Below are 24,207 nucleotides of genomic sequence, written 5' to 3' on the forward strand. Positions count from 1 at the left end.
TTCCCGGGGCTTCTGATTGATAGCGGAATTAGCCTATAGAAATTGGCGAAAACGGAAGGTTGGGTTGCTATTGGCTGCAACTACAAGGGGGTGAGCCAATCGACGTGACGGAGATAATTCCAGCCAATGAGCTCGGTGGGCGTGGGGGGGCGGAGCGGGAAATGGGACCTTTGCGGAAGCGCACTTCCAAAATAGCCAATGATAAAGAGGGACAAGGAGAAGGGCAACCAATGGGAGCGCCTGACGTGCTGATTGACAACCAATTCAGCAATGGAGGAGGGAGGGTGGGTAGGAGTTAAGTCATTCCCAGGTAGGGGCGGTAGGTGGAGCTGAATGACAGCGGGATTAGCCAATGGAACAGAGGGGCAGTAGGCGGAGCGCCCAATGGTAGAGCGGGCGGCTGATTGACCTGGACTCGACCAATGAAGCAGCGGGCAGGAGACCGTGGTGAATGACAGCGAGCCGACCCAATGGGAAAGGGGCAGGAGGAGCTGGGAGACCAAGGGGAGGGAAGGAGCCGCTGATTGACGCGCGTTGGACCATTAGAGCAAGGGAGGCGGAGTGGAAGGGGTTGGGCGTGACGGTATTGGTAAGGGACAGCGAGACTATCCAATAGGAAGGAAGGACAGGAGGAGGCAGCCGAATCCAGTGGGAGAGCGGGTGGTGCTGGATGGACGAGCCCGGCCAATAGGAGCGCAGCTGCGGCCGATTGACCTGGGCCTCGACCAATGGAGAAGGGAGGGAGGGAGGGAGGGACGGGGAGGGCGGTCCATTGAGCCGGCGGGGCGGGGCGGGGCGGGGCCGAGCCGGCGGGCAGGGATAGGGGTTGGGAGGGGTGGCGGCCGGGGTCGGTCAGAAGATGGCGAGGCTGCGGCCGGGCGGCTGGTGCTGGTGTGTGCTGCTGGCGCTGCTGCACTCCCGGGGCGGGCGGGCGGCGGCCAACGACACGGGCCAGGACACCGGCATCTACGGGCTGCGGCTGGCGCAGGGCGTTCAGCAGCATCAGGCGGTCGGGGGGGCCTCCTCGGAGGTGCTGCGGATCACCGAGGGCCAGACGGTCAAGCTGCGGGTGTTCGGCAGCGGCATCGACGGCGAGACGTGGCGGCGGGTGGCTTTCGCCGAGCTGGAGGAGGAGGAGGAGGAGGAGGAGGTGGAGGGCGGCGGCGGCGGCAACCGGAGCCGGCGGGCCTGCCCCAACCACAGCAAGGACATGGAGGTGCAGCCCGGCGTGGAGGCCAGTCGGCCCACCTCGGCCCTGCTGACCGTGCAGGTCAAGGCGCTGAGGAAGCGGGAGCAGGCCCGCCTCTTCGGCCTGTGCAGCCGGGCCAAGGGCGGCGGGGCCTGGCTGCTGCACGCCGAGGCCGACAGCCGGCTGCGGGTGCTGGAGGAGGAGCCCCCGCTGATGCCCATGTGGCTGGAGATCATCCTGGCCTCCCTGCTGCTGGTGCTGTCGGGCATGTTCTCGGGCCTCAACCTGGGCCTCATGGCCCTGGACCCCATGGAGCTGCGGATCGTGCAGAACTGCGGCACCGAGGCCGAGCGGCGGCACGCCCGCACCATCGAGCCCATCCGGCGCCAGGGCAACTACCTGCTGTGCTCCCTGCTGCTGGGCAACGTGCTGGTCAACAGCACCCTGACCGTGCTGCTGGACGGGCTGCTGGGCTCGGGCTGGGTCACCGTGGTGGCCTCCACCGTTGGCATCGTCATCCTGGGTGAGATCGTGCCCCAGGCGCTCTGCTCACGGCACGGGCTGGCTGTGGGTGCCCGCACCGTGGTGCTGACCAAGTTCTTCATGTTGCTCACCTTCCCGCTCTCCTACCCCATCAGCAAGATACTGGATTGCGTCCTGGGCCAGGAGATTGGCAAGGTCTACAGCCGTGAGAAGATCCTCGAGATGCTCAAGGTGACGGGACCGTACAACGGCCTCGAGGCCGACGAGCTCAACATGATCCAGGGCGCCCTGGAGCTGCGCAGCAAGACGGTCGAGGACGTCATGACGCCCATCCACGACTGCTTCATGGTGGCCAGTGACGCCGTTCTGGACTTCAGCACCATGTCCGAGATCATGGAGACAGGCTACACCCGCATCCCCGTCTACGAGCAGGAGAAATCGAACATCGTCGACATCCTCTACGTCAAGGACTTGGCCTTCGTTGACCCCGATGACTGCGTTCCCCTCAAGACGATCACCAAATTCTACAGCCACCCTCTGCACTTCGTATTCTATGACACCCGGCTGGATACGATGCTCGAGGAGTTCAAGCAAGGTGAGAATTGCAGTGCCGATGTTCTGACTTGTAGCTTCTTTTCAGGTTACCGCAGCGCTGCACGTTCCGGCCACGAGAGCCGATGGCTCTGTTTGCATGCTCGCCCTGTTTGTTTCGTCGAGCAGGGTAGACAGACAAGTGTCGAAAATTCTACTGCCCACACTCTTGGTGTTCTGTGCAGGGTTTGTGGGTCTGGGCTGTGTGCCTGGTCACTGAGCCAACAGGATGTAACCAGCTGCAAGCTGAGAATTGGATCCAGATCTGCTGGAACTGTCCCGAGGGCTAACCACTAGAAAGAGATACGGAGGGTCTTTGCACCAGTAGACTCTGTTTCAATGAGTTAAAGAACATTTTAAGGAAGCAGCAGAGAAGTAAGTCACTCGGAGGAGGAATTGAGAGCTGATGATTAGGCCTTGACACTCAACCTGTGTTTTGGTGTTAGGTTTAATTTCTTAACTTCACTAGTTTTGTAGCTGATTGCGCACTTACAATGATCCTTAAGTGGTACACAGAGTTATAAAGTCCACGCTCCATTAGTTCCACTCCTGCTTGTCCAGGGAATCGCGGTCAACGGCTTCTCTCCCTGATTCCATTACCTCTGGGGTTCCCCCAAGGATCTATCCTTGGCTCCCCTATCCCCATTTGTAACCTAGATGTTGCCCTTTGGCAGCGTCATCTGGACATGACGTCAGGTTCTGCGTTGAATCGCGCAGCATGGAACGAGGCTAATCGTGCCTATGCCAACACTTTGAGCTATCTAATCCCACTCCCTATAACCCTGCAAATCTTTCCTTTCTCATGTGTTGATCCCATCCCCTTTTTGAAGGTTACGATTGGATCTGCTCCCGCTACCCTTTCAGGCAATGTGTTCCAGATCATAAACTTGCTGCATAATATGAAAAGAATTTTCCTTGTCGCTCCTCTGGGCTTTTGTTTTAACCAATTATTATAAACCTGTGTCCCTTGGTAACCGATCCTCCCATGCCAGTGGAAACCGTTTCCGGATATATACCAAAACCCCTCATAATTTTAAACGTGGATATTGCTGAAAAGAGAGACATGTTGCCAAAGTATTTTGCCTTGCACTCATCAGGACAAATGCAAGAAAGCCAAATTTCAAATGATCTCAACAGTTTATACTGCAGTGTCGTAGTATGTACAATGTCGGGTAGTCTGAAATTTGGTATTCTTGGATTTGTCCTGACCAGTGCCAAATTTCATATGATCACACCAGCCCTGGATGAGGTGCAATTGCCCCCAGCTGGTTATTGGAAAAATGCAAGCCATTGTCTTTGGCCCATTGCAAGCTTGGTTTCTAGTTTTTAATGCCTTCTAGACCCTTATCACTGTCCCATGCTCAACCAGACTGCAGCATCAATGCCCTGATTGCCCCTGAGCTGAGTTTCCGACCCCATATCCTTTTGCATCACCGAGACCGCCTACTTCCACCTTCTGTAATGTCACCCGACTCCGCTCCAGCTGTGACTTTATCTGCTGAAACTTTCCTCCAACGACTGTTACCTCCAGCCTCAATTATTCCAGTGGCTGACCTCCCACCCTTCATTCTTCGTAAGTTGGAGCTTGCTCAAAATTCTGCCGTCTGTATAATCCTCTTGACTTGCACCAGGCCCCATTCACCCAGCACCCGTGCTGACCTACAGTGGGTCTGGACGTTCAAATCCCTCTATGGCCTCGCCCCTCCACAACTCTGCATTGAGATGAGTGGGTCATGCACAAAATTTGGAGGCAGCATCGCTCACAGGGCCTTGTACCTCTGGTTCGTGATAGGGTTGTGACGCCTATTGGCCTCCCGGATTCTCAGTTATATTCTGTACCAAATTTCCAATTGCTTTGGATGCTGTCGAAGGCTCCCGCAGCAGTACGTACACTCTTTTTTTCCTGTTAAAGCAGTTAATTGTCAAAGCCTTTGCCAGGTTCCAAGTATCAAAGGAGGCTTCAGTTGTGGGGGGGGTGGGTGGTGAGGTGAGGGTTTCTGACCCCTGGAGCAAGTGGAAATATACTGTGACAGTGTCAATAGTCAAATGGCTGCTGCATAAGTTTGCTGTATAGGGTTCTAATTTGCTCAAAGCTTTTGAGAGAGGCCAGTGCTGACTGAAGGTGCCCAGGCACTGGGAGGACATTAATGTCACCATGAAAGCAACATGACTGTGTTGAGTGATCAGAATATGCCGTTGAAAAGTAGAGCTTCAGCCAGAGAAGACTTGAGGAAGCTGCATAATTCATGTGCAGCTCGATGTAATTCTGTCTGCTATCTCGCATTCTCGGATTTCACCTCGTCCGTTCCTTTGCCCCGTCTCCGATGGGGAGAGGACAGGGAGGGTGTACTTTGCAGGGTTTTCTGCTCACAGCCTCTCTGGTGTGTGTACGGTCCTTCTGATCGATCTCCTGTAGTTTCTGTCCACACCACCCACCCACCTTGCCCCAGCATCTGGGTAATGTGCCTTGACTATGCATCATTGCTCAGTATTCTTACTCAATACAAACATGCAAAGAGTAACCATCCATCAATGAAATAAGAGGGTTTAAATCCCTTTAAGTTGCATTTGGGAATTGAGGGCGCGTTTTGCCTTGTGGAAGTAGGGCAGTTTAAAAGGGTGAATATTCCAGGTGGTGGCCCTTTGAAGGAGATTAGTGGGGAACGTGGGAATTTAATCTGTTGGTCTCTGTCTGAGTTTTTATTGTTTTTTGGGGAAAGCTTGTGGTGCCTGTCTCATTAGGAGGGGAGGAGAAAGTTTTGAGTTGATCCTTGTCTGGGCAGGGCGGTTCAGTTGCAAAGTGGGGTAAACAACTTTTTAAAGTGGAACACAAAGGCCTAATACTACAGAGTCCTGGGCCCAGAATAATCATGCACTAAGATAACCTTGCTAAGAGTGTCCCTCCTTGACTGAAATTTCGTGAACCCCCTGCGCACGCGTGCCTGCACATGCACCCACCCCACTTCTTCCTGGTTATACAAATGGTTTGACAGGTGTACACACCCTGTCTTTCTGTTCTGTTGAGTTCCTGGTTTTCAGTTGGCAGTATCAGAGGCAATTATGCTTACAATCTCAGCAAATTTTGCAACACCACTTTTGAGTTAGTCATAAGTGTTTGTTGACAATATGCTTACGATTTGGGAGCTTGCTTCTCAGCTGTGTAAGGAAGAAGGCATTTGCTGCCCCAGCACTGCCTTTCACCACCTCGGTACATCCCCAAAGAGCCTTGCAGCCGATGAAGTACTTTCAAAGTGGTGTGTTGGGAAAGGTGGCCACCAATTTATGCACAGCAAGATCCCACAAGCAGCGACGTGATGACCGTCAGATAATCTTGCTTGTGTGATCTTGGCGCCAGAGCACGGAGGCAAACTGCTCTGCGCTTCTTCAGATTAGTGCCGTGAGATCTTTCAACATTCAAATGAGGGTAGCCAGGGCCTCTGTTTAATTTCTTGTCCAAAAGAAGGAACCACTGTCAGTGCAGCACTCCCTCGATATTGCACTGGGAGTGTCAGCCTAGATCTCAGCTTGGAGCCACAACCTTCTGATTTGGGTGTGGATGCTAACTGCTGAACCTTGAGAAAGCAATCGGGTACAAGCTGTTAAATTAATAAATGTAGAACTCTTTTAGCAAAGGCTTTGAGGAGCCGGTCTATTATTGACGGGACGTGGGAGTTGCTGGCCTTATCGCCAATCCCCCTATTGCCCTTGAGAAGGCGATGGTGAGCCACCTTCTTGAACTGCTGAATGAGACATTGGCTGAATATGTTCCAGGTTTTTTTCTGTTGACCGATAGGGATGTGAAAGTTTGCTTGTTGGGTCTGTTCTGCTCCCTTTCGGTGTTCACTCTCCAATTATTTTGGTAGTCTTATTTTCAGCACTGGATCACTCTGGCCTCATTTGTGCTGTGAAACTTCCTGCGATTGAGAATCCACTGGATTTGGATGCACAGTTGCATTTACAGCTTCAGTTTGGTCCCAGAGCTTTCCTGACCTAAAAAGAGAGGAGTTATTATGCAGAGCAGGAAGTTTTGTTTATACCGTGCCTTCGGCATATCAAAACATCCCAAGAGCAGGAGCGTTATCGGATACAAGTTGTCACCAAGCTGCTTAAGAAGATATCAGATGACCAAAAGCTTGGTCAAAGTGTTAGATTTTAAGGGATGTCTTTAAAAAGGGGAAAGAACGAGGCCTAGAGAGGGAATTCCAAAGTGTAGAGCCTAGGCAAAGCAGATGTTAGCCCTGTAAATAAGGCCTGAGCAGAGATCACCCTGCTCCACCAGCAAGGAACAGCTTCATGTGTGGAGAACCTTGATTTTTCAGAGTTGGCTTATTCAGCCATCAAACAACGGCGATCTTATCTGACCTCCGCTAAAAGTTCTGAGGCTGCAATCCCATCATCTCTTGCAGGGGAGGGGAATTTTAAAATCGAGGTGTGGCTGGACTGGGAGACAGCTTAGGTCAGTGAGCACAGAGGGGGATGATGGGTGAATGGGATTTGATATGAGTTACTATGCAAGCAGCAGAGTTCTCCTAACCTGGTAGCTACGGCATGGATCAGGATGTGCGAAATTGTAGCCTCCAGGGCTCGCATTCCTATGCTGCAGCTTGGATCACTACTGCCCACTCACTGTAAGAGCAGTGGGGATCAATTTAGTGCACTGAGTCTTGGCAGACTATTCGACTCTTGGGGAACCACAGCTGAACTGGATGTTGCACAACACCTACAGGAAACCGCTTTCTTGTGTCCAGAAGCAGAGTCCCTTGTCATTGTTCATTTCCCACAGGCTGTGCTCTCCTGCATCCTTGGTAGGATCAGACTGGAGCCCAACGCCATTTTACTTCCCTTTCTATGTAGTCGCTGCTTTTCCTGGCTTCTCCTTCATGTATTGGAGCTTGTGATGTCCCCTGAGTGCAATGCAAATCTACAGTCCCTCGACACCTATTCATTCAACCAGTGGAAACAAGCTTAGATTCACACCCCATGCCCCCATCAGCCACAGTAAGCATCCGTGTTTCACTCGCCCTTTTTACAGGCTTTGTATGTCTGTTTCTCCCTCCCACGCGCCCATTTACAGGCTGCTGCTCTCTATCTCCCACTCACCTCTTTTCTTGCTGCTGTTCTCTCTCTCCCATGCTCACACCTTTACTGGCTGCTCCTCTCTCCCTCTCTCTCTTTCTCCCACCCCCCACCCCACTTGCCCATTTACTGGCTGCTGCTCTCCTCTCTCTCTCTCTCTCTCTCTGTCTGCCTGCCTTTCTCTCTCTCTGTGTCTGCCTGCTTCTCTCTCTCTCTCTGCCCCTCTTTCTGCTCTCTCTCCCTCTGCCCCTCTTTCTGCTCTCTCTGTGTCTGCCTGCCTCTCTCTCTCTCTGTGTCTGCCTGCCTCTCTCTCTCTCTGTGTCTGCCTGCCTCTCTCTCTCTCTGTGTCTGCCTGCCTCTCTCTCTCTCTCTCTGTCTGCCTGCCTCTCTCTCTCTCTCTGTGTCTGCCTGCCTCTCTCTCTCTCTGTGTCTGCCTGCCTCTCTCTCTCTCTGTGTCTGCCTGCCTCTCTCTCTCTCTGTGTCTGCCTGCCTCTCTCTCTCTCTGTGTCTGCCTGCCTCTCTCTCTCTCTGTGTCTGCCTGCCTCTCTCTCTCTCTGTGTCTGCCTGCCTCTCTCTCTCTCTGTGTCTGCCTGCCTCTCTCTCTCTCTGTGTCTGCCTGCCTCTCTCTCTCTCTGTCTGCCTGCCTCTCTCTCTCTCTGTGTCTGCCTGCCTCTCTCTCTCTCTGTGTCTGCCTGCCTCTCTCTCTCTCTGTGTCTGCCTGCCTCTCTCTCTCTCTGTGTCTGCCTGCCTCTCTCTCTCTCTGTGTCTGCCTGCCTCTCTCTCTCTCTGTGTCTGCCTGCCTCTCTCTCTCTCTGTGTCTGCCTGCCTCTCTCTCTCTCTGTGTCTGCCTGCCTCTCTCTCTCTCTGTGTCTGCCTGCCTCTCTCTCTCTCTGTGTCTGCCTGCCTCTCTCTCTCTCTGTGTCTGCCTGCCTCTCTCTCTCTCTGTGTCTGCCTGCCTCTCTCTCTCTCTGTGTCTGCCTGCCTCTCTCTCTCTCTGTGTCTGCCTGCCTCTCTCTCTCTCTGTGTCTGCCTGCCTCTCTCTCTCTCTGTGTCTGCCTGCCTCTCTCTCTCTCTGTGTCTGCCTGCCTCTCTCTCTCTCTGTGTCTGCCTGCCTCTCTCTCTCTCTGTGTCTGCCTGCCTCTCTCTCTCTCTGTGTCTGCCTGCCTCTCTCTCTCTCTGTGTCTGCCTGCCTCTCACTCTCTCTGTGTCTGCCTGCCTCTCTCTCTCTCTGTGTCTGCCTGCCTCTCTCTCTCTCTGTGTCTGCCTGCCTCTCTCTCTCTCTCTGTGTCTGCCTGCCTCTCTCTCTCTCTGTGTCTGCCTGCCTCTCTCTCTCTCTCTGTGTCTGCCTGCCTCTCTCTCTCTCTCTGTGTCTGCCTGCCTCTCTCTCTCTCTGTGTCTGCCTGCCTCTCTCTCTCTCTCTGTCTGCCTGCCTCTCTCTCTCTCTGTGTCTGCCTGCCTCTCTCTCTCTCTGTGTCTGCCTGCCTCTCTCTCTCTCTGTGTCTGCCTGCCTCTCTCTCTCTCTGTGTCTGCCTGCCTCTCTCTCTCTCTGTGTCTGCCTGCCTCTCTCTCTCTCTGTGTCTGCCTGCCTCTCTCTCTCTGTGTCTGCCTGCCTCTCTCTCTCTCTGTGTCTGCCTGCCTCTCTCTCTCTCTGTGTCTGCCTGCCTCTCTCTCTCTGTGTCTGCCTGCCTCTCTCTCTCTCTGTGTCTGCCTGCCTCTCTCTCTCTCTGTGTCTGCCTGCCTCTCTCTCTCTCTGTGTCTGCCTGCCTCTCTCTCTCTCTGTGTCTGCCTGCCTCTCTCTCTCTCTGTGTCTGCCTGCCTCTCTCTCTCTCTGTGTCTGCCTGCCTCTCTCTCTCTCTGTGTCTGCCTGCCTCTCTCTCTCTCTCTGTCTGCCTGCCTCTCTCTCTCTCTCTGTCTGCCTGCCTCTCTCTCTCTCTCTGTCTGCCTGCCTCTCTCTCTCTCTCTGTCTGCCTGCCTCTCTCTCTCTCTCTGTCTGCCTGCCTCTCTCTCTCTCTCTGTCTGCCTGCATCTCTCTCTGTCTGCCTGCCTGCATCTCTGTCTGCCTGCCTGCCTGCATCTCTGTCTGCCTGCCTGCCTGCATCTCTGTCTGCCTGCCTGCCTGCATCTCTGTCTGCCTGCCTGCCTCTCTCTCTGTCTGCCTGCCTGCCTCTCTCTCTGTCTGCCTGCCTGCCTCTCTCTCTGTCTGCCTGCCTGCCTCTCTCTCTGTCTGCCTGCCTGCCTCTCTCTCTGTCTGCCTGCCTGCCTCTCTCTCTGTCTGCCTGCCTGCCTCTCTCTCTGTCTGCCTGCCTGCCTCTCTCTCTGTCTGCCTGCCTGCCTCTCTCTCTGTCTGCCTGCCTGCCTCTCTCTCTGTCTGCCTGCCTGCCTCTCTCTCTGTCTGCCTGCCTGCCTCTCTCTCTGTCTGCCTGCCTGCCTCTCTCTCTGTCTGCCTGCCTGCCTCTCTCTCTGTCTGCCTGCCTGCCTCTCTCTCTGTCTGCCTGCCTGCCTCTCTCTCTGTCTGCCTGCCTGCCTCTCTCTCTGTCTGCCTGCCTGCCTCTCTCTCTGTCTGCCTGCCTGCCTCTCTCTCTGTCTGCCTGCCTGCCTCTCTCTCTGTCTGCCTGCCTGCCTCTCTCTCTGTCTGCCTGCCTGTCTCTCTCTCTGTCTGCCTGCCTGTCTCTCTCTCTGTCTGCCTGCCTGTCTCTCTCTCTGTCTGCCTGCCTGTCTCTCTCTCTGTCTGCCTGCCTGTCTCTCTCTCTGTCTGCCTGCCTGTCTCTCTCTCTGTCTGCCTGCCTGTCTCTCTCTCTGTCTGCCTGCCTGTCTCTCTCTCTGTCTGCCTGCCTGTCTCTCTCTCTGTCTGCCTGCCTGTCTCTCTCTCTGTCTGCCTGCCTGTCTCTCTCTCTGTCTGCCTGCCTGTCTCTCTCTCTGTCTGCCTGCCTGTCTCTCTCTCTGTCTGCCTGCCTGTCTCTCTCTCTGTCTGCCTGCCTGTCTCTCTCTCTGTCTGCCTGCCTGTCTCTCTCTCTGTCTGCCTGCCTGTCTCTCTCTCTGTCTGCCTGCCTGTCTCTCTCTCTGTCTGCCTGCCTGTCTCTCTCTCTGTCTGCCTGCCTGTCTCTCTCTGTCTGCCTGCCTGTCTCTCTCTGTCTGCCTGCCTGTCTCTCTCTCTGTCTGCCTGCCTGTCTCTCTCTCTGTCTGCCTGCCTGTCTCTCTCTCTCTGTCTGCCTGCCTGTCTCTCTCTCTGTCTGCCTGCCTGCCTGTCTCTCTCTCTGTCTGCCTGCCTGTCTCTCTCTCTGTCTGCCTGCCTGTCTCTCTCTGTCTGCCTGCCTGTCTCTCTCTCTGTCTGCCTGCCTGTCTCTCTCTCTGTCTGCCTGCCTGCCTGTCTCTCTCTCTGTCTGCCTGCCTGTCTCTCTCTCTGTCTGCCTGCCTGTCTCTCTCTCTGTCTGCCTGCCTGTCTCTCTTTGTCTGCCTGCCTGCCTGTCTCTCTCTCTCTCTGTCTGTCTCTCTCTCTGTCTGCCTGCCTGTCTCTCTCTCTGTCTGCTGCCTGCCTGTCTCTCTCTCTGTCTGCCTGCCTGTCTCTCTCTCTGTCTGCCTGCCTGTCTCTCTCTCTGTCTGCCTGCCTGTCTCTCTCTCTGTCTGCCTGCCTGTCTCTCTCTCTGTCTGCCTGCCTGTCTCTCTCTCTGTCTGCCTGCCTGTCTCTCTCTCTGTCTGCCTGCCTGTCTCTCTCTCTGTCTGCCTGCCTGTCTCTCTCTCTGTCTGCCTGCCTGTCTCTCTCTCTGTCTGCCTGCCTGTCTCTCTCTCTGTCTGCCTGCCTGTCTCTCTCTCTGTCTGCCTGCCTGTCTCTCTCTCTGTCTGCCTGCCTGTCTCTCTCTCTGTCTGCCTGCCTGTCTCTCTCTCTGTCTGCCTGCCTGTCTCTCTCTCTGTCTGCCTGCCTGTCTCTCTCTCTGTCTGCCTGCCTGTCTCTCTCTCTGTCTGCCTGCCTGTCTCTCTCTCTGTCTGCCTGCCTGTCTCTCTCTCTGTCTGCCTGCCTGTCTCTCTCTCTGTCTGCCTGCCTGTCTCTCTCTCTGTCTGCCTGCCTGTCTCTCTCTCTGTCTGCCTGCCTGTCTCTCTCTCTGTCTGCCTGCCTGTCTCTCTCTCTGTCTGCCTGCCTGTCTCTCTCTCTGTCTGCCTGCCTGTCTCTCTCTCTGTCTGCCTGCCTGTCTCTCTCTCTGTCTGCCTGCCTGTCTCTCTCTCTGTCTGCCTGCCTGTCTCTCTCTCTGTCTGCCTGCCTGTCTCTCTCTCTGTCTGCCTGCCTGTCTCTCTCTCTGTCTGCCTGCCTGTCTCTCTCTCTGTCTGCCTGCCTGTCTCTCTCTCTGTCTGCCTGCCTGTCTCTCTCTCTGTCTGCCTGCCTGTCTCTCTCTCTGTCTGCCTGCCTGTCTCTCTCTCTGTCTGCCTGCCTGTCTCTCTCTCTGTCTGCCTGCCTGTCTCTCTCTCTGTCTGCCTGCCTGTCTCTCTCTCTGTCTGCCTGCCTGTCTCTCTCTCTGTCTGCCTGCCTGTCTCTCTCTCTGTCTGCCTGCCTGTCTCTCTCTCTGTCTGCCTGCCTGTCTCTCTCTCTGTCTGCCTGCCTGTCTCTCTCTCTGTCTGCCTGCCTGTCTCTCTCTCTGTCTGCCTGCCTGTCTCTCTCTCTGTCTGCCTGCCTGTCTCTCTCTCTGTCTGCCTGCCTGTCTCTCTCTCTGTCTGCCTGCCTGTCTCTCTCTCTGTCTGCCTGCCTGTCTCTCTCTCTGTCTGCCTGCCTGTCTCTCTCTCTGTCTGCCTGCCTGTCTCTCTCTCTGTCTGCCTGCCTGTCTCTCTCTCTGTCTGCCTGCCTGTCTCTCTCTCTGTCTGCCTGCCTGTCTCTCTCTCTGTCTGCCTGCCTGTCTCTCTCTCTGTCTGCCTGCCTGTCTCTCTCTCTGTCTGCCTGCCTGTCTCTCTCTCTGTCTGCCTGCCTGTCTCTCTCTCTGTCTGCCTGCCTGTCTCTCTCTCTGTCTGCCTGCCTGTCTCTCTCTCTGTCTGCCTGCCTGTCTCTCTCTCTGTCTGCCTGCCTGTCTCTCTCTCTGTCTGCCTGCCTGTCTCTCTCTCTGTCTGCCTGCCTGTCTCTCTCTCTGTCTGCCTGCCTGTCTCTCTCTCTGTCTGCCTGCCTGTCTCTCTCTCTGTCTGCCTGCCTGTCTCTCTCTCTGTCTGCCTGCCTGTCTCTCTCTCTGTCTGCCTGCCTGTCTCTCTCTCTGTCTGCCTGCCTGTCTGTCTCTCTCTGTCTGCCTGCCTGTCTGTCTCTCTCTGTCTGCCTGCCTGTCTGTCTCTCTCTGTCTGCCTGCCTGTCTCTCTCTCTGTGTCTGCCTGTCCCTCTCTCTGTGTCTGCCTGTCTCTCTCTCTGTGTCTGCCTGTCTCTCTCTCTGTGTCTGCCTGTCTCTCTCTCTGTGTCGGCCTGTCTCTCTCTCTGTGTCGGCCTGTCTCTCTCTCTGTGTCGGCCTGTCTCTCTCTCTGTGTCGGCCTGTCTCTCTCTCTGTGTCGGCCTGTCTCTCTCTCTGTGTCGGCCTGTCTCTCTCTCTGTGTCTGCCTGTCTCTCTCTCTGTGTCTGCCTGTCTCTCTCTCTCTGTGTCTGCCTGTCTCTCTCTCTCTGTGTCTGCCTGTCTCTCTCTCTCTGTGTCTGCCTGTCTCTCTCTCTCTGTGTCTGCCTGTCTCTCTCTCTCTGTGTCTGCCTGTCTCTCTCTCTCTGTGTCTGCCTGTCTCTCTCTCTCTGTGTCTGCCTGTCTCTCTCTCTCTGTGTCTGCCTGTCTCTCTCTCTCTGTGTCTGCCTGTCTCTCTCTCTCTGTGTCTGCCTGTCTCTCTCTCTCTGTGTCTGCCTGTCTCTCTCTCTCTGTGTCTGCCTGTCTCTCTCTCTCTGTGTCTGCCTGTCTCTCTCTCTCTGTGTCTGCCTGTCTCTCTCTCTCTGTGTCTGCCTGTCTCTCTCTCTCTGTGTCTGCCTGTCTCTCTCTCTCTGTGTCTGCCTGTCTCTCTCTCTCTGTGTCTGCCTGTCTCTCTCTCTCTGTGTCTGCCTGTCTCTCTCTCTCTCTGTCTGCCTGTCTCTCTCTCTCTGTCTGCCTGCCTGTCTTTCTCTCTGTCTGCCTGCCTGTCTTTCTCTCTGTCTGCCTGCCTGTCTCTCTCTCTGTCTGCCTGCCTGTCTCTCTCTCTGTCTGCCTGCCTGTCCTTCTCTCTGTCTGCCTGCCTGTCCTTCTCTCTGTCTGCCTGCCTGTCCTTCTCTCTGTCTGCCTGCCTGTCCTTCTCTCTGTCTGCCTGCCTGTCCTTCTCTCTGTCTGCCTGCCTGTCCCTCTCTCTGTCTGCCTGCCTGTCTCTCTCTCTGTCTGCCTGTCTCTCTCTCTCTGTCTGTCTGCCTCTCTCTCTCTCTCTGTCTGCCTGCCTGTCTCTCTCTCTCTCTCTCTCTGCCTGCCTGCCTGTCTCTCTCTCTCTCTCTCTGTCTGCCTGCCTGTCTCTCTCTCTGTCTGCCTGCCTGCCTGTCTTTCTCTCTGTCTGCCTGCCTGTCTCTCTCTCTGTCTGCCTGCCTGCCTTTCTCTCTGTCTGCCTGCCTGTCTCTCTCTGTCTGCCTGCCTGTCTCTCTCTCTGTCTGCCTGCCTGTCTCTCTCTCTGTGTCTGCCTGTCTCTCTCTCTGTGTCTGCCTGTCTCTCTCTCTGTGTCTGCCTGTCTCTCTCTCTGTGTCTGCCTGTCTCTCTCTCTGTGTCTGCCTGTCTCTCTCTCTGTGTCTGCCTGTCTCTCTCTCTGTGTCTGCCTGTCTCTCTCTCTGTGTCTGCCTGTCTCTCTCTCTGTGTCTGCCTGTCTCTCTCTCTGTGTCTGCCTGTCTCTCTCTCTGTGTCTGCCTGTCTCTCTCTCTGTGTCTGCCTGTCTCTCTCTCTGTGTCTGCCTGTCTCTCTCTCTGTGTCTGCCTGTCTCTCTCTCTGTGTCTGCCTGTCTCTCTCTCTGTGTCTGCCTGTCTCTCTCTCTGTGTCTGCCTGTCTCTCTCTCTGTGTCTGCCTGTCTCTCTCTCTGTGTCTGCCTGTCTCTCTCTCTGTGTCTGCCTGTCTCTCTCTCTGTGTCTGCCTGTCTCTCTCTCTGTGTCTGCCTGTCTCTCTCTCTCTGTGTCTGCCTGTCTCTCTCTCTGTCTGCCTGCCTGTCTCTCTCTCTGTCTGCCTGCCTGTCTCTCTCTCTGTCTGCCTGCCTGTCTCTCTCTCTGTCTGCCTGCCTGTCTCTCTCTCTGTCTGCCTGCCTGTCTCTCTGTCTGCCTGCCTGTCTCTCTCTCTGTGTCTGCCTGTCTCTCTCTCTGTGTCTGCCTGTCTCTCTCTCTCTGTGTCTGCCTGTCTCTCTCTCTGTGTCTGCCTGTCTCTCTCTCTGTGTCTGCCTGTCTCTCTCTCTGTGTCTGCCTGTCTCTCTCTCTGTGTCTGCCTGTCTCTCTCTCTGTGTCTGCCTGTCTCTCTCTCTGTGTCTGCCTGTCTCTCTCTCTGTGTCTGCCTGTCTCTCTCTCTGTGTCTGCCTGTCTCTCTCTCTGTGTCTGCCTGTCTCTCTCTCTGTGTCTGCCTGTCTCTCTCTCTGTGTCTGCCTGTCTCTCTCTCTGTGTCTGCCTGTCTCTCTCTCTGTGTCTGCCTGTCTCTCTCTCTGTGTCTGCCTGTCTCTCTCTCTGTGTCTGCCTGTCTCTCTCTCTGTGTCTGCCTGTCTCTCTCTCTGTGTCTGCCTGTCTCTCTCTCTGTGTCTGCCTGTCTCTCTCTCTGTGTCGGCCTGTCTCTCTCTCTGTGTCGGCCTGTCTCTCTCTCTGTGTCGGCCTGTCTCTCTCTCTGTGTCGGCCTGTCTCTCTCTCTGTGTCGGCCTGTCTCTCTCTCTGTGTCGGCCTGTCTCTCTCCCTGTCTGTCTGCCTCTCTCTCTCTCTGTGTCTGCCTGTCTCTCTCTCTGTGTCGGCCTGTCTCTCTCCCTGTCTGTCTGCCTCTCTCTCTCTCTCTGTCTGCCTGCCTGTCTCTCTCTCTCTCTCTCTCTGCCTGCCTGCCTCTCTCTCTCTCTCTCTCTGTCTGCCTGCCTGTCTCTCTCTCTCTCTCTCTCTGCCTGCCTGCCTGTCTCTCTCTCTCTCTCTCTCTGCCTGCCTGCCTCTCTCTCTCTCTCTCTCTCTCTCTGCCTGCCTGCCTGTCTCTCTCTCTCTCTCTCTCTGCCTGCCTGCCTCTCTCTCTCTCTCTCTCTGTCTGCCTGCCTGTCTTTCTCTCTGTCTGCCTGCCTGTCTTTCTCTCTGTCTGCCTGCCTGTCTCTCTCTCTGTCGGTCTGCCTGCCTGTCCCTCTCTCTGTCGGTCTGCCTGCCTGTCTCTCTCTCTGTCGGTCTGCCTGCCTGTCTCTCTCTCTGTCGGTCTGCCTGCCTGTCTCTCTCTCTGTCGGTCTGCCTGCCTGTCTCTCTCTCTCTGTCGGTCTGCCTGCCTGTCTCTCTCTCTGTCGGTCTGCCTGCCTGTCTCTCTCTCTGTCGGTCTGCCTGCCTGTCTCTCTCTCTGTCGGTCTGCCTGCCTGTCTCTCTCTCTGTCGGTCTGCCTGCCTGTCTCTCTCTCTGTCGGTCTGCCTGCCTGTCTCTCTCTCTGTCGGTCTGCCTGCCTGTCTCTCTCTCTGTCGGTCTGCCTGCCTGTCTCTCTCTCTGTCGGTCTGCCTGCCTGTCTCTCTCTCTGTCGGTCTGCCTGCCTGTCTCTCTCTCTGTCGGTCTGCCTGCCTGTCTCTCTCTCTGTCGGTCTGCCTGCCTGTCTCTCTCTCTGTCGGTCTGCCTGCCTGTCTCTCTCTCTGTCGGTCTGCCTGCCTGTCTCTCTCTCTGTCGGTCTGCCTGCCTGTCTCTCTCTCTGTCGGTCTGCCTGCCTGTCTCTCTCTCTGTCGGTCTGCCTGCCTGTCTCTCTCTCTGTCGGTCTGCCTGCCTGTCTCTCTCTCTGTCGGTCTGCCTGCCTGTCTCTCTCTCTGTCGGTCTGCCTGCCTGTCTCTCTCTCTGTCGGTCTGCCTGCCTGTCTCTCTCTCTGTCGGTCTGCCTGCCTGTCTCTCTCTCTGTCGGTCTGCCTGTCTGCCCTCTTTCTTTGTCCGCCTGCCTCCCTCACTCTCTGCCTCTCTCTCCCCCCCCCCTCTCTTTCTCTCTCTCTCTCTCTCTCTCTCTCTGCGCCCCTCTCTCTCTCTCTCTGCCCTCTCTCTCTCTGTGTCTGCCTGTCTCTCTCTGCCCCTCACCCCTTTACTAGCTGCTGCTGCTCTCTGGGTGCCATGAGAGCGTCGCCATTTTAAAAATCCTCCCCCCTGTTTTCATGTGCCTTGATGCTTCATGGCCTCACTCCTCTACCCCAGAACCTTGCGCAAACCTTTGAAATGTCTGCGTTCTTCTAATTCTGGCCTCTTCCACTACCCCGATTTTAATCGTTCTGCCATTAGTGGCCATGCGATCAGCTGCTGAGGCACTAGCGTCTGGAATTCCCTCCCTAGACTTTCAGCCTCTTTCCCCTCACCCACCGTCTCTTAAAATGTTTTGTAAAACCTACATCTTTGATGGAAATTTGACCATGTGTGGTGCATGACCTTTAAAGGTTAATTGGGTGCGATTTTATGTTCTTTCTCTACCCTCCCCTTCCCATTATGTATTGGTAGCAGTGATTCAACAAGCCCCAGGGCAGTACCTACACCTTGTTGCTTTTAAGATCAATGAGCTGTAACTCCTGGTTACTGCAGCCTCGGTCACATGTGCCTGCCCATAAGGAAGTGCCCCAGTTTATTTGCAACCTCAGGTTATCCCAGCCGGTGAAGTACTTAGCAAGTATGTTCACTCTTATGATGTAGGGAATGTGCAGCCAATTTGTGCATAGCAAGCTCCCACTGACGGCAATGACCAGCGAATCTGGTTTTTCTAATGTTGATTGAGGGATTAATTTTGGTGGGGGCACCTCTTTTAAATAGTATTTTGGATTCTTTTGCACCTGAGGGGGTAGATGGGGCCATGGTTTAATTCCTTATCCGACAGACGGCGCTTCTGACAGTTAGTGTGACACTCCCTCGGTCCTGCACTGGTATTTTCAGCCACATCACAAGATAGTGCAATGAAATGTGGAGTCAAAGAGACGTTTTGCACATAGTGATGTGGAGAAGTGAGCAGGGAGGGTGCCGTTCTCTGGATACTGCTCTTAACCTGCTCTGCACCTCCTGGGCTTTAACACATTGTGGACTCCAGCAGGTACTCCCTTGAGGCGAGGGTTGGTTTCCAATCACAGCTGGTGGATCTGAATTTACATCTCTTCATACCCTGCTGGTTAAATGATGGCATCATTACTGGGTGAATCTGACGTTGTTTCTGTTGTAGGGTGTTTTTATGTTCCTTGATACAAAATGTTTCTTTTGTATTTCTGAACCTAGCGTTAAACACTCACAGAGCAGATACAGTACAGATTCGATACAGAGTAAAGCTCCCTCTACACTGTCCCCATCAAACACTCCCAGGACAGGTACAGCACGGAGTTAGATACAGAATAAATCTCCCTCTACACTGTCCCCATCAAACACTCCCAGGACAGGTACAGCACGGGGTTAGATACAGAGTAAAGCTCTCTCTACACTGTCTCCATCAACACTCCCAGGACAGGTACAGACGGGGTTAGATACAGAGTAAAGCTCCCTCTACACTGTCCCCATCAAACACTCCCAGGACAGGTACAGCACGGGGTTAGATACAGAGTAAAGCTCCCTCTACACTGTCTCCATCAAATACTCCCAGGACAGGTACGGCACAGGGTTAGATACAGAGTAAAGCTCCCTCTACACTGTCCCCATCAAACACTCCCAGGACAGGTACGGCACAGGGTTAGATACAGAGTAAAGCTCCGTCTACACCGTCCCCATCAAACACTCCCAGGACAGGTACAGCACGGGGTTAGATACAGAGTAAAGCTCTCTCTACACTGTCTCCATCAACACTCCCAGGACAGGTACAGCACGGGGTTAGATACAGAGTAAAGCTCTCTCTACACTGTCTCCATCAACACTCCCAGGACAGGTACAGCACGGGGTTAGATACAGAGTAAAGCTCTCTCTACACTGTCTCCATCAACACTCCCAGGACAGGTACAGCACAGGGTTAGATACAGAGTAAAGCTCCCTCTACACTGTCCCCATCAAACACTCCCAGGACAGGTACTGCACGGGGTTAGATACAGAGTAAAGCTCCCTCTACACTGTCCCCATCAAACACTCCCAGGACAGGTACTGCACGGGGTTAGATACAGAGTAAAGCTCCCTCTACACTGTCCCCATCAAACACTCCCAGGACAGGTATAGCACGGGGTTAGATACAGAGTAAAGCTCCCTTTACACTGTCCCCATCAAACACTCCCAGGACAGGGATGAATTTGGGTTTTTGAGGGGCATGGATGTCTGAATAAAGAGCACCTGTCCTGTTGGAGAAAGCGACAATGTTTAATAATGGGTCACAACTCTTATCAGTGCGTGTCGCTGAGGTTGCCAGGTGGCAATGATTTGAATAGAAGGTTCTTCCCCCTCAGACCTGCTTCCGGCTAACAAGTGGGAACCCCAACCTGAGTGGTATGGAGGAGACCAAAACTGTTTGTGTTCCTCATGTAGGTTTGCAGACAATACTGAGATACAGGCAAGGGCAGGACAGAGATAATTGGCAGCTTTATGCAGGATCTGAGCCGTTGATACAATGCAGCTTTTGTTGCTGCTCCTGCTATATATTAACGTGAATCTTGGCCCTGTGCCTAAGTAAATATCAATGTGGCTTCGCTGAGGGAAGATCAATCCGTGAACAAACAGGGAGTTTCTCGTAGTACTACTGTTCCACGCTGTGAAGTAGGAGTCCAACCTTCCCACGAGTTTTGGGAAGTGGGGGAGTAGAATGTGGGCCTTTTTTCACTGCGTGGAATCCCTGTTCTCGGGCTGCTGCCACCTATTCTTGACACGAATGAGACGTTAAACCCAGGCTCTGTTCCCCACCTCGAGTGAATATAAAAGATCTCACGGCACTATTTCAAAGACGAGCAGGGGAGCTCTTGTCCCCAGGTCCTGGTCAATACTTATCCTTCGTTTGACATAGCCAAAATAGATGAACTGGTCATCTTGTTGCTCTTTAATGAGAACTTTCTGTGTGCAAACAATGACTGCTTTGGAGCTAAATGACTTCATTGGCTGTTTATTCCCCCAATCAGCATAACTGATGGATCATCTGATTGCTGATTGTGGGATCTTGCTGTACGTAAATTGGTTGTGATGTCTCCTAAATTACAATGAAAGCTACAACTTCAAAGATGCTATAAAACGCTTTGTGGGGGGGATCCTGAGGTGGTGAATGGAGTGTTGGTCAGGGTACTGGGAGATGTTCCTGCTCCTCTTTGAATAGCGCTGGGGGATCTTTTAAAATCCATGTGGCAAGGAGGGGGGCACAAGGCCTGTTTACCATGCCGCTTCCTGTCAGTGTAGGTTATCAATCCTGGACTGGGCAGTGAACACACACATCTCTTCCTGAGGGTAGAGTTCTACCAATGGCGACATGCTGACTGTAAAGTTTAAGGACAGCTGACTATTCTTGAGACCAAGCAGTTTAATTGTTAACTGTGTGACAGTTTGCTGACAATATTATAAACCTGCACTGATATGTACAGCAGTTCTGGCTTCTCCCACTTGCTCAGTTGCAGCAATAATTAACAAGACATCGTCTCTATGTCTCCCCCTTGCTGTCTCCTTTATCTCCCACCTTCACCTTGCATTGGCCCCCAGTTGTGTCTTGTCTGGTAGCAGATTGAGCGTCTCCTGGAAACCTAGGGGATGAGATAAGACCCAGACTGTAGGACGCCATGAAAGCTGAACAACAGCATACATTTGTATAGTGCCTTTATTGTAGTTTAACAGCCCAAGGAACACTGTCGAGCAAAATTTGGCAAGAAGTCAAATGGAGATACTAGGACAGATGATCAAAATGGTGGGAACGAGCTGATCAGGAGATGAGGCAGAGAGCCAGTTGAAAGGGGCACTGTTTTTCTGTGTGGTTGGCCATTAATGTGGAAAAGCAGCTGGTATTTGATGTGTGTGAATGCTGTGATTTAAGATTAAATTTAGTGCTGAGAGCCTAAATCAAGCTCGCTTGCAGCAACTACCCACGCTGCACTTATAGTCTGTGGTCTGTAAATCAAGCCAGTTCTGCCCTCATGATCCGTGAGGTCATGCGGCTCCTTCAATTAATCTCTCCCTCCTGCTCCCCCTCAGCGGCTCATGCTCTTATTATATGTCCGCGTAAGGGTGCGGGTCAATCCAGCACTACATAATTGAGAGCTTTTAAGAAAGCTGCGTGGGAGTGAAACCATCTAGATTGGCGACCACAAGACTGTCATCGCTGGAGAATAGCAATCCTGTCATGGGCAGGGGTGGCTTGGGCCTATTTTAACCTTTGAGCAGGCAGATTAGAGGCTACAGAAGCTATGTGTGTTCCCCTTGGAGCAAGAGATGGTTGTGGGAGGATTTAATAGAGACGTTCAGAATTGAGGTATTTTGTTGGAGTAAATAAGGAGAAACTGTTTCCACTGGATGGCCATTAACCAAGGGATAGAGCCAAAGAACTGGAGGGGAGATGAAAATATTATTTGCAACTTGTGATCTGGGATGTACTACCTGAAGGTGTGATTGCCACAGAAGGCTGTGGAGACCAGGTCATTGAGTGTATTTAAGAGCGAGATAGATAGGTTCTTGATTGATAAGGGGATCGAAGGTTACGGGGAGAAGGTGGGAGAATGGGGTTGAGAAACATATCAGCCATGATTGGATGGCGGAGCAGACTCAATGGGCCTAATGGCTTAATTTCTGCCCCTATGTCTTATGGAAGCAGGTTCATTGATAATTTTTAAATAAGAAATATAGGACTCTGAGAAGGAGCAGGGAGTGGGACTAATTAAACAGCTTTTTGAAAGACCTGTCACAGATTTAGACTGGTCCCAGTCCTGATCCCCTTGCAGCCATGTCTTTGTGGTGCCCACCACATCATACCTGCCAATTTCAATCTGCGCCACAAGCTCAGTTCCCTTATTTCGTATACTGCGTGCATTCAGATACTACACTTCATTCCTGTATTTCCCATCCCCTTTCTCATTGTCGTCCCTTTATCTGATGTGCTTGAAGTTAGATTCCTAGCCCTTTCCAAACACTCTGTCCTATTTTGTGTTCTGGAGACTTTAATAGCCTCTCCTGGGCTCTCCTTTCTTTTCAGTTTTTCATAATTTTCCATGAAGTTGAATTTATCTCCCTACACGCTAACCTGCTGCTTTATTTCCCATTAGTCATACTTGTTGGAGTTTTACCACCCCCCCCCCCCAACTTTCTAGTTTAAACTCCTGTTTACCACCCTATTTACCCTTTTTGCTAGAACATTGGTCCCAGATCGGTTCAGGTGGAGACCGTCCCAACGGTACAGATCCCTCCTGTTCCAATACTGATGCCAGTGCCCCACGAAATGGAACCTCTCTTTCCCACACCACTCCTTTAGTCACGTGTTTACTTTCCTTATTCTCGTGTCCCTATGCCAATTTGCACGTGGCTCGGGTAGTAATCCAGAGATTATAACCCTTGAGGACCTGTTCTTTAATTTAGTTCCTAGCTCCTGATAATCCCCAAACAGGCCCTCTTTCCTAGTCTTACCTATGTTATTTGTCCCGACGTGGACTACAACAGCTGGATCCTCCCCCTCCCTGTCCAATATCCTTTCAAGCCGGTCAGAGATTTCCCTCACCCTGGCACCAGGCAGGCAACATACCATGCGGGACTCTTGATCCTGCTTACAAAGGATGCTATCAAATCCCCTAATTATAGAATCCCCTACAACTACCACTTGTCTTTTTGCCCCCCCCTCTTGAATGGCCTCCTGTGCCACAGTGCCTTGGTCAGCTGGCTCATCCTCCCTACAGCCCTCTTCCCCACACAGGGAGCAAGTACCTCGTACCTGTTGGACAAGGTCAAGAGCTGAGTCTCCTCTGTTCCTGAACACAGGATCCCTCTGCCTCACTTGCAGTCACACCCTGCTGACCCTGACCACTGACCGGACTTGAGGTACTTAATCTATCGGGTGTGACTGTCTCCTGATACAAAGCGTCCAGGTAACTCTCCCCCTCCGGATGTGCCGCAGCATCTGGAGCTCGGACTCCAGCTCATCAATTCTGAACCGGAGTTCCTCCAGCAACCAACACTTGCTGCAGATGTGGTCACTGTGGCTCGCAATGGGATCTGCCAGCTCTCACATCATACAGCTACACCACATCACCTGCCCAGACATCTCTATTTAGATAACTAATTTATTAATTAGCTTTACAGTGTTTTTTTTTCAAATTTGGTGCAGATTTCCTACCAACCGATCAGGTCACAGCTTTCCTGTGACGTCACTTTTTCAGTTTTGCCTTCAGTTACTCTGTGCCCCAAGGTCACCGCTCCGGTGCTCCTCCCTCTGAGTCTGCTCCCTGGAGACAAGGCCGCGAATCCCCGAGGTAAGCTTGATTTATGCTCACCGCTCCGGTGCTCCTCCTTCTGAGTCTGCTCCCTGGAGACAAGGCCGCGAATCTCCGAGGTAAGCTAGATTTACTCACCACTTCGGTGCTCCTCCCTCCGAGTCTGCTCCCGTTCTTTGACAGTGGGTCCTCCAAGATTCCCTCCTGAGTTGCGGTGGCTACGATAACTTCTCCCAGAATGCTTCAGTCACTTCTCACCAGTGCCCTCTTTTTTTTGTCTTTATTTAATCTGTTTCTAACTAATGCTCGCTGTTTTATCAGGTAAATCACACCTGGCGATTGTACAGAAGGTGAACAGTGAAGGTGAGGGCGATCCCTTCTACGAAGTGCTGGGCCTGGTCACTCTGGAGGATGTTATTGAAGAGATCATCAAATCGGAAATTCTTGATGAATCAGACATGTACAGTGAGTTGCTTTGATATTCAGGTAGATGAGAACAAGAGGAGGCCATTCATACCCTCGAGCCTGCCCTGTTATTCCATTGGATCATGGTTGCTCCGTATTTTAACTCCATTTACCTGCCTTGCCCCCCCATCCATAATATCCTTGTCTAACAATCTGTTTTGAAACTTTCAATTGATCCCCAGCCCTGACATATTTTTGGGGGTCGGGGGGGAAGAGCTTCAGATTTCCATTACCATTTGTGTGAGAAAGTGTTTCTTGATATCATCCCTGAATGGTCTAGCTTTTTTCAGGTTCTGTTCCCTTGTTCTTCACTCTTTTTCTACTCCCCACCAACCACCAAAGCAAACAGTTTTTATTTTATTAATTCACAGGATGTGGGTGTTGCTGGCTGGGCCAGCATTTATTGCCCATCCCTAATTGCCCTTGAGCAGGTGGTGGCAAGCCATCTTCTTGAACCGCTGCAGTCCCTGTGGCGTAGGTACACCCACAGTGCTGTTAGGGAGAGAGTTCCCACTTTGCTGCTAGGGAAGGAGCTCCAGGATTTTGACCCAGCAACAGTGAAGGAATGGTGATACATTCCCCAGTCAGGATGGTGAGTGGTTTGGAGGGGAACTTCCAGGTGATAGTGAACCTCTTTATCTACCCTATCATATCCTTTAAACATCTTAAACACAACAATTAGGTCACCCCTTAATCTTCTATTACTCCAGGAATACAAGTCTCTCCCCGTCATTTAACCCTTTTAGCCTTGGTATCTTTCTGGTAAATCTGTGCTGCACCCTTCCCAAGGCCAATATCTCCTTCCTGAAGTAAAAGAGAAAATGCTGGAAAAACGCATCAGGTCTGGCGGTATCTATGGAGAGAGAAACAGGATTAATGTTTCGAGCCCAATATGACTCTTCAGAAGGGAACTCTCCTTCCTGAGCTGCAGCAGCCAGATATGAGCACAGTGCTCCA

General features: G+C 53.0%; 1 protein-coding gene across 1 annotated transcript in view; it reads left to right on the plus strand.

The window, feature by feature from the left end:
• Positions 1 to 858: 858 nt before the first annotated feature.
• Positions 859 to 24,207, plus strand: part of LOC121290129 (metal transporter CNNM4-like) — a 34,834-nt gene continuing 11,485 nt past the window's right edge. Inside the window, exons 1-2 of the mRNA XM_041210330.1 lie at positions 859 to 2,267; positions 23,107 to 23,250. Of these exons, the coding sequence (XP_041066264.1) occupies positions 860 to 2,267; positions 23,107 to 23,250 (1,552 nt within the window). The 5' untranslated portion in view covers position 859. The remainder of the gene's footprint in view (positions 2,268 to 23,106; positions 23,251 to 24,207) is intronic.

This window comes from Carcharodon carcharias, chromosome 17 (assembly GCF_017639515.1).
Source record: "Carcharodon carcharias isolate sCarCar2 chromosome 17, sCarCar2.pri, whole genome shotgun sequence".
NCBI lineage: Eukaryota > Metazoa > Chordata > Chondrichthyes > Lamniformes > Lamnidae > Carcharodon > Carcharodon carcharias.